Here is a 12176-nt window from a genome sequence, read left to right as displayed (position 1 = left end):
AACAAAAACAAATACCACTTGGGTTGCCTATATATATATATATATATTTAGGCAACCTGTTTATTCTATACATGTTTGAGCTACGAGAAAGACAATTCCAACTGGAGTCTGCAGGAGTCTTATACACCCACAAAGCTTACATGGTTACATCATATATTGTAGCCAACATTGGTACCGATTCTCCATCCAACAAACTCAAGTCATCTCTCCACATAACACAACACATAACAATTTGTTCTTCTTTATACTAATAAACTATATCTCTATGCATTAAAAGAAACCCAACTATATGGGGAACTGAATGATTATTGTAATGTGGTAGGCTTTGGTGGATAATTAGCTAGACTAGGTGATGGAATCATTCTTGGGAGATCATTCCATGGGACCCATCACCCCATCTTGATGTGGCTACTAGCTAGTATATAAGATTTATCTGTCGACAAATATTGTCTCCTAATAATGGATGAGGATGAAGATACTTACATGATTCTGTTCTCATGTATGTATGTATATTGCATGCATATTGGAGGAATCAATGCTGCAAATACATAAATACATACAAATAAAGCAGGTGGGCATGTTATAATATATGTTTACAACTAGTTGTGAATAAGCAAATTTCAGAGTCAAGGTCTGAACATGTGACAACACCTAGAATATACATTGTGCTGTCATCAGCATTACATATAAAATGCATGCACCCGCCATGCATCATGGGTTGGATGCGTCCATCTGATTCCATCCCATGCATGTCCCTCTCATGCTTCGTTGCCTTCTTCCCATCCACATACAGAAGCTGATGAAACCTTTGTTTCATTTGTTTACTCATTATAAACGTGTATATAGCAACCAGAGAGAAAAAGGAGAAGTTCAATCATTTCCTTAAACACACATAATGTTCAGATTTGGATCCCGAGATGGGGACAAAGTGAGGTAAGAACAGGTAAGCATGAAGAAAAACCAAGCTTAATTCATTCATACAAAATTTGACTCTACCCCAGAAAGAGTTCTGCGTTCACGGTCTTCTGGGTCTTCTGGGGAGAGAACCAGAAGACCAGGAGTCGCAATCGATGGGGTCAATCCGTTTAAGGTACAAGGCTGGTTTACTGGCAAGTTTCCATGAACCACAATAATACTAGACCCCATCAAATATTTTCTGCACTCCGACGGCCGACGCTGTTGTCCTTGTCGCAATTAATTCGAGTTCTGATTTCCTGCACCTGGTTTTGTGTGTGCAAGGGTGCACTCCCAATGAAATTGGGATATGTTAGAATTTGGATAGCATTCCAACTCAAATATGCGAGTCATTTAAACGGACAGTTTGCTTCTAACTATTCCATAACAAACTTTAATATTGTCTGTAAAACCCTAATCCCTTTTTCTTGTTTAGCAGAGAATGAAGGAAAAATCATTACTCCAAATAGAGAGATATACACTCTACTCTACATATCTCATGAAACATGGGATGAAGAAAATAGAAAAGTTTATTGACAATGGGCACAAATCTATCACTCCATGAATGCCCATCTCCACAGATGAAGACATTGCTATAGAAAACTATCAAGGGGTTAGTGAAGCATATGAAATCTTGACTGATGAGTATTGAAAAACGAAAACAAAGAAAACTGTTGCAAACCAAACCAGCTCTAACCTGGTGCCGATGCATTGATAAACGATTGCAGACCAAATAAGGGTGGAAGTCATTTGCAAGAAATTGTTTCAGGTGCCCATCGTTTCTTATTCACTTGAGTACTCTGCTTTTTTCAAAACACTTGCAACCCATTATGATCTGGATTCGGTAATGACTCCCTTTTTAAGTCAAATTTATAAAATGTCAACTTTATTTTCTAATGATGATATTGAGAAAAAAATAATGAACAGAAAGACAATGGAGACTTCACAAATTAGGAAGCATGTTACAGAGTAATTAATGTCTACTAATTTTGCTTTTGAACTTATCTCAACTTGGAGATTTCTGAAATCTTTACCTCAATCAATTGCATAGAGTATGCACTATAAAGTCATCAAAACAACAAGATTTGTCGGTTTGTTGCTTCAGTTCTCATTTGCAGAATAAGAAACACTGAACATTGACTTAGAAAAAGCAAGTTTACCATGGAGGAGCTATGCTAGCACTTCAGTATAAACAATTCAACACCAGAATTTTTTCCCCTGCAATCATTCGTTAATGGCATCTGCTCCATGGAAGGGCTAGGTCTGAACAGTTTTCTCTATATTTTTTACCGTCTATCTAGTTGGACGGTCAAAGTATCTAGTTTTATTATTTCTTTTAAATTTTTAGTTTAAAAAAATTGAGACATTAAAAAAATGCAAACGGTCCCGTTAAATGACTCACACATGTGACCTGAGATACCATGCAAAGTCTGACGTGTTTCAATGTAAATTAGGAATGCACCACAGCACACACATAACCAAGTGCAGGAAATCCGGACTCAATTAATTCAATTCAAATTAAGATAGTACAAAGGGAGGTTGGTTAAATCTAGCATCTTTATATCCATCTGTCAATCTATCTCTAGCTATATCTGTATACGGTTGACATATTCATGCATATATATAAACATGAATGATCTATCAATCTATTTGTTTAAATCTAATTACTTCTTTCTGATCGATGATAGTTACAATTCAAGGTTGAATATATGGTTGAATTAATGTACTATGTTTGTTAATTGATGAATGTTAAAATTAATATTTGATGCTAGGTTCAAATATCGACAACATGAATGCATACTATAAAAGTATAAATTCTTCCTTACATACATGTTTATATGGATGTGTGTGGATGGATGCATGAGTATGTACGTATCTTTAGATGCATGCATGCAAGCATGTAGTTACACTTCAAATAATAAATTCATTGGGTAGCCAAAAAACAAATGAATAACAAATTCATTAATACATGTGTATGTATGTATACAACATTTTATGTATATGTATGCGACATGATCACTACTTCCCATGCATGCTAGCTAGAGCTAAGGAAATCTTGTGGAGAGGAACAAAAGAAGAGGAAATTAAAAGTTTAGCAAACAAAGCAGCCTTTCTTCTCTCTCAAAATCCAAGCACTATCTCATCACATTAAGCCTATAGAAACCTAAAAAGAATCTAGGGTTTTTCTTCTTCTTCTTCTTTTTATGTTTGGTGCAAGAAAGGCTCTGATATAGTGATATATTTAATAGTTAGAATTAGAAGAAAAGAGAATGATTCTTTCTCCCAGGAGACTGACAGAAAAATGCCTATTTCTTCCACAGTGGCTTTGTAGGGCCAATTGAACCAGCATAAAAGATTGGACTTTGAGCTGTGTAAAAAAGACTTGGGTTTTAACTTTTATGTAAACAAAGACAAAAAGATACGGAAGAAAAGCAATAGAAAAACAAAACAATCTCCAGAGAGAGAGAGAGAGAACCCCACTTTAATTTCTAAGGTAAATCAAACACCGACCAGAAACAAAATTCTCGGTGTTCTGTTTAATGGGGATGAATAAATTCAGAGGGAAAGCCCAGGGCACATGCCCTCTTACCTCTTACAAATCATTCAAATAACATTCACATCAAATCATCAACAGTGTTTAGTAGTGCAGCAGGCATCTATTAATTTCTTCCCGTGCATTTATTTATCTCAGAATTCACTGTGTGTTGAATAAAGCAGGAAAATGGCGACACTGGCATATGATGCCAACTTACTTGATTACCGCAACTACCACCTCCTTTTCTAGACAATTTTAGCTCACAACATAGACTTTTCTTCATTCTCAATCTGAACTGATATATTTCTTGATGGTGGGTTCCCTTCTACTTGCTTGCAACAATGTGTTGTGTTGGTTGGGCAATGGGGGGACCAAGCTCTGTGTTATTAGTATCAGCACTCAGAGATCTAGGCTTATTAAATTAATCCTATATATGAGCTAGGAAGGGGAAATGAGCTAGCTCTTCACATTTTACAGCAACGTAAGGTAAGCCCTGCAATCAGCAGGAATTGAAGCACAGACCCTCAACGCGTCTCTTTGCTATCTAATCTGTGGGCGCTAGCTCTAATGGTTGAAAGTGAGAACCCAATTTGATTAATTAGTGGCCAAATTAAGCTAGCTAGCTACAAGGGAATTGATGAATTGAAGGAGGGAAGTAGTGTGTCTAGGTTCATGCCTGTGACTGTGAGAGTGTACGTAGTAGCTAGAGAGAGCTTCCTGGTATGAGAAGTAGTCTGTAGTAGTGGTCAAGCCATGGACCATGGTGAGCCCCCCAACCCCACTGACCAGCCAATCATCGCCATTCTCCCTCTGTCCTGCCCTCTGTGTGTTCTCACCTACAGGATTCCATCTGTCTTGTATAGTTCCAAATGGTACTCATATAAAACCTAATGACAAGTGGCCTTTCATCTACTTATTTACTCCAGTAACTTTTTTGCTCTTCTGGGTGTCGAGACACACAAACCGGTCTGCATTTGCAGGAAAAGACGGATCAAAATAATGAACCACGAGGAATCCTATGTGCAACAACGCATCCATCGAACCGGAAGCAAATTAATTAAACCCCATGTAAATCCCTTCAACGCAGTAGGGTTCATCTGGTATATATGGTCATATAAATCCATTTCACAGCAGTAGTGTTCAACGCAGTTGGTTGAATATATACTTCAATTGCTGCTGTCATTAACACAGAAAAAACTATTGCCCAACTTGTTAGAGTCGTAATCGTATTACACATATAGGTAGAATATTCTTCGAACTATGTCACGCTTTGCTCTTATTTAATTCCGATCCCCTCCATGAGAAAGGCAATAACAACTGTTGAAACTGAAAGAAAAATTAAATAGAAGAAGGCTGTCTAATTAGTTATCAGTAGAGAAGAAAATGGTGTCTCTCTATAATAACTTCAAACCAAGAGAAACAATGGAACTCCAGAAGAGAGAAGAGATCTTTAGACGAAGATATGATCATCACGTTGCTATCCTCTAGGGTCTAGATGAAGATATCAATAAACTAAGAAATTAAACAATTACGTATGTATGTGTAATATAAAACTAACGTAGACATAAAACCTACGATCATGAACAAGTTTTAAATAGAAGAGTCCAGATCAATACAAGTGTCTAATTAATCAAATCAACCGATCTTAATTTGCCCATATCAACAAAACAAATAGAGTAATAGCAGTGCAATATCAGATTACATAATAATTTCTCTTATGGATCAAAGTTCTACTATAAAAATACTTTTAATATGGGTTAATGTTTGTAATTATGGTACAGACATTTAATTGTTTATTGTTTTTGTTCTCCTGTAACGATATGCTATAGCAACATAGATATGCGTGGACTGACTCAACCTCCTCTCTCTCTCTCTCTCCCTTGGGTGAGGGTGAAATTTTGGAAGTTTCAATGATTCCCCCTGAAAGTCACAACGGTATTTGGAGACTGGTTTCTTCATATGCTGCCAAGCCAAGCGGGTCTTCTGCAGAAAAATAAGATTCAGTGACTCAAAGCCTGACTCTAACATTAAACACTGTATACAAACAGTATATGTATCATCATATGGATGGATGTACAATTGTACAAGAATTCATACATAGAATTCAGATGATCAACTTTCCTTTTTTGGGTACTGATTTGGGCAGGTCCCATTTTTTAATAAAGATGGAACTTCAACAGTTGAACCTCCCCGGTAAAAAGAAAAAACAGAAAAAATAATCCAATGGTTTAGGTTTATAAATTTATATGACCATATATACCTTGGATGGGGACCCTGTATTATAGATTTCTCATTTTCTCTCCCAAGTCCCAACCACAAATTTGGTGGTTCAACAGTTAATTGCTAAGAGCTATATATAGTTTTAGCCCCCTTTTTTTTTCTAAGAAAGCTTCATAACCACTGATTTTATAGTATTAACCATTGTCATCAAATCCAGCCTGGAAGTCAGAGTCCAACGAATCAAGTTAAATCTGTCATACTAGTTGCCTTGCTTTTCATATTCTCTGTCCTTGTTTTAGCTCTATAATCTTCTCCGTGTCGACTGTGATTGAGTATTCTACTCTGACAAGCCAGGTCATCTCCATGGAGTTAGCCAGTTCAGCTTCAGCATGGTAAAATTGTTTTCACCTGCTCCTGCTGGCTGCTGCTAACAATCTTATCAGACCCATCAAGTTACTCGGATTTGGGGTATCCAACTATCTAAGCAAGCCTAAAAACAAAAGCAGATCATCTATTACTGGATGAGTAATATTTCTATCTCCACAACGTGCATGGGAAATATGTTGTAGTGGTCCATATTAGGGCTCCTAAACAGAGAAGCGGTGAGTCCAGACGGTTGAGCTAGCTCTTATCCACCCAGCACCGATCCAAGGGGTGTTTGGAAGGTTTTACTTTTCTTTTCGTTGTAGGTTGTAGGTTGTAAGTTGTAATAATAAGTATGTCAACGACAAACAAATCTCAGCCATATAGTCAGAAATGGATCGGATCGAACCCATTGAGTTATGTTGGTGCAGGTATATCCGACCCAATTGACCAAAGCTTCGATTCCATCATGGATGGAAGTTGGGTCAAGACTAAAGACAAGATCTACTCCTCCCAATCGCAAAAGGATGGGAACTACTGAGAACTCGATCTTGAATATGGATAATGACATCAGTCGTCGTCGTCACTCGTCAGGGTATGTTTTGTAATTATCCTGCATTTTAACTTCAACGTAATTAATTGATTAAATCCAGTGATACTGATTTTAATTAGAAAAGCTCAGGAATGGCGTCGGTCAGATTTGGACTTCGGAGCCGATGAACGATCACTAGCTGACTGCTGACCGATGAGAGAGAGAGAGAATCTTTATTGGTTCGGCTTAGCTTAACACCGTCGCCTTCTCTGCACCCACGTGAACGTTCCCTCGCCCGCGTCCCCACACAGATCCTCCGTATCTACCAGTGGTCCCTACCTCTGTACTACGTCTATGTCCACGTGTGGCCCACTCACCTCCTCTCCTTCTCTTCACTCGTGTCACGCCATCTCATACATGTATAAATTCCACGTGTCTCTTCTCTTCCCGGCTTTGTCCTATAAATCGAAAACCTGTAGCTTAAATACTTGACACAGAGAGAGAAAGGTGCAGTAGCTTAGAGAGAGAGTCCTGAGTCCTGGACCTCCTGGTTTCTATTCACTTCGCTCTGCAAACGTTAAAAAGCGGGAGAGAGCGAATCTGTGCATGTTGCGTAGAAAATCTTTAAAGCGCAATCCGGCTTACGTTAGCACCACGACTTCCCACGCAGCTGCCACAAGATTTTGTTCCCTCCCAGAAGTTTCACCCCCAAGTAGATCCCCCTCACTCATTCCTTCGCCGGGATGCGTAGTTTTACTATCCTTCACCGCCGCTTCTCTTCTTCTATAAATTAAAATCCCAAACACCAACCGCAAGACACGCTGCCTTACTTCTCTCTTCTTTTGTCTTACGATCGAGTTGTGTGACAACAACAATGGCTACTAAGCTTCTTCTCCTATCATTTGTCATCTGTCGTCTAATCTCCACGGTTGGACTGACTGTGGACCCTAACGGGCTCCTCCGTCTTGGTTTATACCGTCAGCTCAGCTTCGATTACGCCGATGTCGAAACCGCCTCCCTTGATTTTGGTAGAATGACCCAGGTCAAGCCGTTGGCCGTTTTACACCCGTCCTCGGCCGACGACATCGCCGGCTTGATTCGAACCGCTTACGAGTCACCTGAGGGATTCACTGTCTCCGCCAGAGGACACGGGCATTCGATCAGCGGGCAGGCACAAGCTGCCAACGGCGTTGTGATTGCGATGAGCAGCTCCATCTCCAAGCGAAACCGTCTCACTCGCCCTTCTCTCTCTCTGGGTCTGGGACACAAGTCCAGCTACGTTGACGTTTGGGGTGGAGAGCTGTGGATAGATGTGTTGAACTCGACGCTCGAGCATGGGCTTGCACCAAGGTCGTGGACCGATTACTTGTATCTCTCCGTGGGTGGAACCCTTTCGAATGCTGGCATTAGTGGACAAGCCTTCCATCACGGCCCTCAGATTAGCAATGTCTATGAGCTCGACGTTGTCACAGGTTGGTTCAACTGCTGTAGCCACGGTCCTTCCTTGTTAATTCTGCAAACACATGCTGATGCGTTTTCTCAAATGGGTTGAGACTTGAGAGTCTCGACTCGTTTGAATTTTTCCAAGTTTCAGGGCTTTATTTTTCTCACATGGGTTACGGTGGATTGACAAACCTTTTACTATATCCACATGGCCATTTGGTTTTTTTACTTATCCAACTTTAGGCTTTTGAATTGCTTTCTTTTAGTTTTAGTTCGATTGCCTTCTCGGGATATATTTTCACATGGCCTGGTTTCTTTTCTTTTCAATATATAATCTATCTTCTTACCATTTTTCCTTCACCTTTTCTCTTCTTTTTAGTATATAGTTGTTGCCCTCTATCACATTTGTCTTGTTTTCATTCGCCTGAGATCTTATTATATATTTCTTTTGGTACAGGGAAGGGAGAGATCTTAACATGTTCGAATGAACAAAATTCACAACTGTTTCACGCTGTTCTTGGTGGGTTAGGACAATTTGGCATCATAACAAGGGCTAGAATCGCTCTAGAACCGGCTCCACAAAGGGTACTACTCAGCTCTCAGCTCTCAGCTCCTCCCTCTCTCACACAAACAGATGAATGAAAATATGAAATATGAAATGGGCGATGTTCCGTTCGTTGGAAGTTGGAAACAAACTTGGGAGTTTGGTCCACTGGACTGGAGGCTGGAGCCCATTGAACTTTTTCAATTTTTAACCCATTAATTTAATGAGCAAAAAAAAACCAACCTAAAAAGCCAATACTAAAAAAGAGTTGGGATTAGGGTTGGGCGGGGCCCATACGAAAATCCCAATTTTATATCAAACCCCCATTCGGCATTCGATTGCTGGCAGTGGCAATATTGTTGACGTGTCCCTCCTCCTATCCAGCTATTCTTAATTCTAAATTGCTGCCTTCTGTCTTGTTGTTGGGTTGGGCCATGGGCCTTGTAGGTGAAGTGGATTCGGGTACTATACTCCAAATTCTCCGCTTTCACCAAGGACCAGGAGTATCTCATCTCCCTGAATGGACACCCTGCGAGCGAGCGCTTCGACTATGTCGAAGGTTTTGTTATCGTGGATGAAGGGCTCATCAACAATTGGAGATCCTCTTTCTTCTCCCCACGCAACCCCGTTAAGATCAGCTCTCTTGGGGCTGCAGCTAATGGTGGTGTCCTGTACTGCTTGGAGATCACAAAGAACTACGATGAATCATCCTCAGATACCGTAGATCAGGTATATTTAACTTCTTCCGAGAATAGTTTATTCTATTTGTCTGATCGTGGTGGTAAGGTAATATTTTAGAGGTAAGATTATTCTCTTATAGGTGTCTATAAGAGAATATAACTTATATTTGTCTGAGCAGGTATATTATTCTCTTAGAGGTAATATAACTTATACTATAAAAGCCAATAGGACATCCGCATGACAACGTGGGAAGATCTTGTGTAATCTATCCCATTTCATACTAGGATGGAGCTTGTGCTTTCCTTACCAAATCTCATCCGTCCACCCACCAAATTATTTAAAATTCAAGTTCTGCTCCAGAGAAATAATTTTAAAATTGATCCAAATCCAAGTTGCCCTGACAAAAAGAGATGTCCGGTTATCAACCTTTTTTATGCTTACTTTGATTGCTTAAGATGTTAATTAAATCACTAATTAGGGATTCCATTGCTCTGCAGGAAGTGGAGGCTCTGCTAAAGAAGCTGGATTTTATACCGACATCGGTCTTCACAACCGATATTCCTTATGTGGATTTCTTGGACCGGGTCCACAAGGCCGAGTTGAAGCTCCGGGCCAAGGGTTTGTGGGATGTTCCCCATCCGTGGCTGAATCTCTTTGTCCCCAAGTCAAGGATTGCCGATTTTGATCAAGGTGTCTTCAAGGGCATTTTGGGAAACAAGAAGACAAGTGGACCTATTCTAATCTACCCCATGAACCGAAACAAGTAAGCCAGTCTCTCTACTCTCCAACCCCTTTGTCTATTACATTACGTGTCTCCCAGCTTCCGTGTTGGTGCCGTATGATCAATGGACACGCTTCACCCACGTAGACAGTCAAGTGTGCTGGCCGTGGCCGTCTCACAGCCTTAATTCTCTTAAAAAATAAATAATACTTAAAAAGATAAAGGTTGGGCTTGGACCAAACTTGTTTATGATGGGAATTTGAAAATGTGGGTCCTTGATCGTACGGTGGATGAGCCCGTTAAAAGCACAAAATTGTCCTTTGAAGGGGTTCTTGTTGTTTCTATCGTCTTATTAACAAATATAGGATCAGAACGCATTCTTTTTTACTTGGAAAAAATAGTACAGTTGATCTACTGTACACGTGGCTTATATGCTCAGATGACTATGATCATCTAGATAAGATGATGACATAACCATATAGCCTTTTAAGCTGTTTTGGAGTTTGTCTGACGGATGAGATCATCCGATTGGGTTGATTCATGAAATCTCCAAGATATTGGGCCCACAGATTGTTTCTGTATATTTGTACTTAAATATTACGAGGGCTACGAGCCCCGTTATCTAAATAACACGACAATTGGTACATGTCAACCATATAAAAAGCTTGGGAGAAATTTTTTTTTAGTTAAAACCGGACCAACAGGGGTGGGCCCCATAACTCCCTCCGGACCATCAAATTCCAACCATCGTGCAACTAAAATCCAAATCGTGTTGTTGTTATGATGTAGATGGAACCAGCGGAGCTCAGTGGTTACCCCAGACGAGGACACATTTTACCTTGTAGCGCTGCTCCGATCGGCACTGGATTCTGGGGAAGAGACACAAACGTTGGATTACTTGAGCAATCAGAACCGTCAGATACTCAGATTCTGTAAGGAGACAGGGATCAAGGTGAAGCAGTACCTACCCAATCTCAGCACACAAGAGGAATGGAAGGACCATTTCGGAGATAAGTGGGATTTGATTGTTAAGAGGAAAATGGAGTTCGACCCCAAGCACATTTTAGCCACGGGCCAACGTATATTCCAACCTGGCTTAACCTCCTCCACGTCTTCCTCTTAGTGACGGACTGACGGGTGTCTCGTGTCTGCACTCCGCACTATACACTCTGGTCCAGCCCAGCAGCTAAACCGCAGAATATTTTTGTACAGGAAAAGGAAAAAGAATAGGAAATCATTTTTTGTTCAGTTTTGTTATTGTAATTATGGATTAGTCAATTACGGTGGTGATGGTTGAGCAGTAGTTGTCAGAGGCCTGGCGCATTAAATATCGAACGGCTGTGTGACGATGATTGGTGGGGGCCCATCGTCATTTCCTTCACATGTTATGATGTTGCAGCGCCCGTGATCCCAGACAAGTCGACCGTTGCCTTCGCATCTTGTCTTTTCAGTTTTCACAGATGAGCTGGTTGGACTCCCATCCATCCATCTATCCATCCATCCATCCCCATATTTTTCTGAATTACTGTTTTATGTTTTCCTCTTCATTTTTTCATATAATTAGTTGTACTGTATCAATTTGTCGCTGTAATTAAGGTTTTATTTTTTCACTTTTTGTCCTAATCTAAATCAATCGCACTCATTTTACCCGCTGATCAAATGGCTTAAAAAATGATGACGTGTCGTCGGGGATAAGATGTATCTTGCTGTTTGTTATTAAGATAAGCACGGATCTCTTCCTCAGAGGGACAGCACAATCAATCACATTCATGCGTACGTATTGTACACATGGCACTCATGTAGACCAGTCGAGACTCGTTAGATGTCCCCAAAGGAATGGTCCGGTATCCAAATCCAAATAATTGCCACGGCCGAACAATCCAAGTGGCTGGATTCATAGCAAAACAACGAGTGCCAAAAATAGGGCAGGCCGGAAGTATCAAGAGCTTTATTATAGAATACCTAGGTAAATATAGTAACATTCTAAGATGGCATCTTAACCGTTGGATCTCTAGCTTGGTAACTGGTAAAGTGGTAAGATATCAGATACATGATTGATTCCGATTCTTTGGCATCATTTCGGATACCAACCATATCAAGAATGTCGACACTCGACACGCAGATAAGTGGTGGCCGGAGATATGGTGCAGTAGTGAATCAAAGATAGTCTCTCACTCTCTTG

The 12176-nt window shown here is 40.2% G+C and overlaps 1 protein-coding gene across 2 annotated transcripts; it reads left to right on the top strand.

Moving 5' to 3' along the window:
• Nucleotides 1–7337: 7337 nt before the first annotated feature.
• On the top strand, nt 7338–11607 carry LOC104610555 (cytokinin dehydrogenase 5-like). 2 transcript variants are annotated; one of them, XM_010277225.3, is made up of 5 exons: nt 7338–8077; nt 8506–8633; nt 9040–9321; nt 9771–10036; nt 10784–11607. In XM_010277225.3, the coding sequence occupies exons 1-5, from the start codon at nt 7480–7482 to the stop codon at nt 11115–11117; spliced, it is 1608 nt and encodes a 535-aa protein (XP_010275527.1). In that variant the 5' UTR covers nt 7338–7479; the 3' UTR covers nt 11118–11607. The 2 variants fall into 2 exon arrangements, with proteins under 2 accessions (XP_010275527.1, XP_010275528.1); XM_010277226.3 differs by lacking the exon at nt 9040–9321.
• Nucleotides 11608–12176: the final 569 nt, after the last annotated feature.

The sequence above is a fragment of the Nelumbo nucifera genome, chromosome 1 (assembly GCF_055504915.1).
Source record: "Nelumbo nucifera cultivar China Antique chromosome 1, China Antique-T2T, whole genome shotgun sequence".
Taxonomy (NCBI): Eukaryota; Viridiplantae; Streptophyta; class Magnoliopsida; order Proteales; family Nelumbonaceae; genus Nelumbo; species Nelumbo nucifera.
The sequence above is the reverse complement of the archived record's forward strand: the minus strand, read 5'-3'. Positions and strand labels throughout refer to the sequence as shown.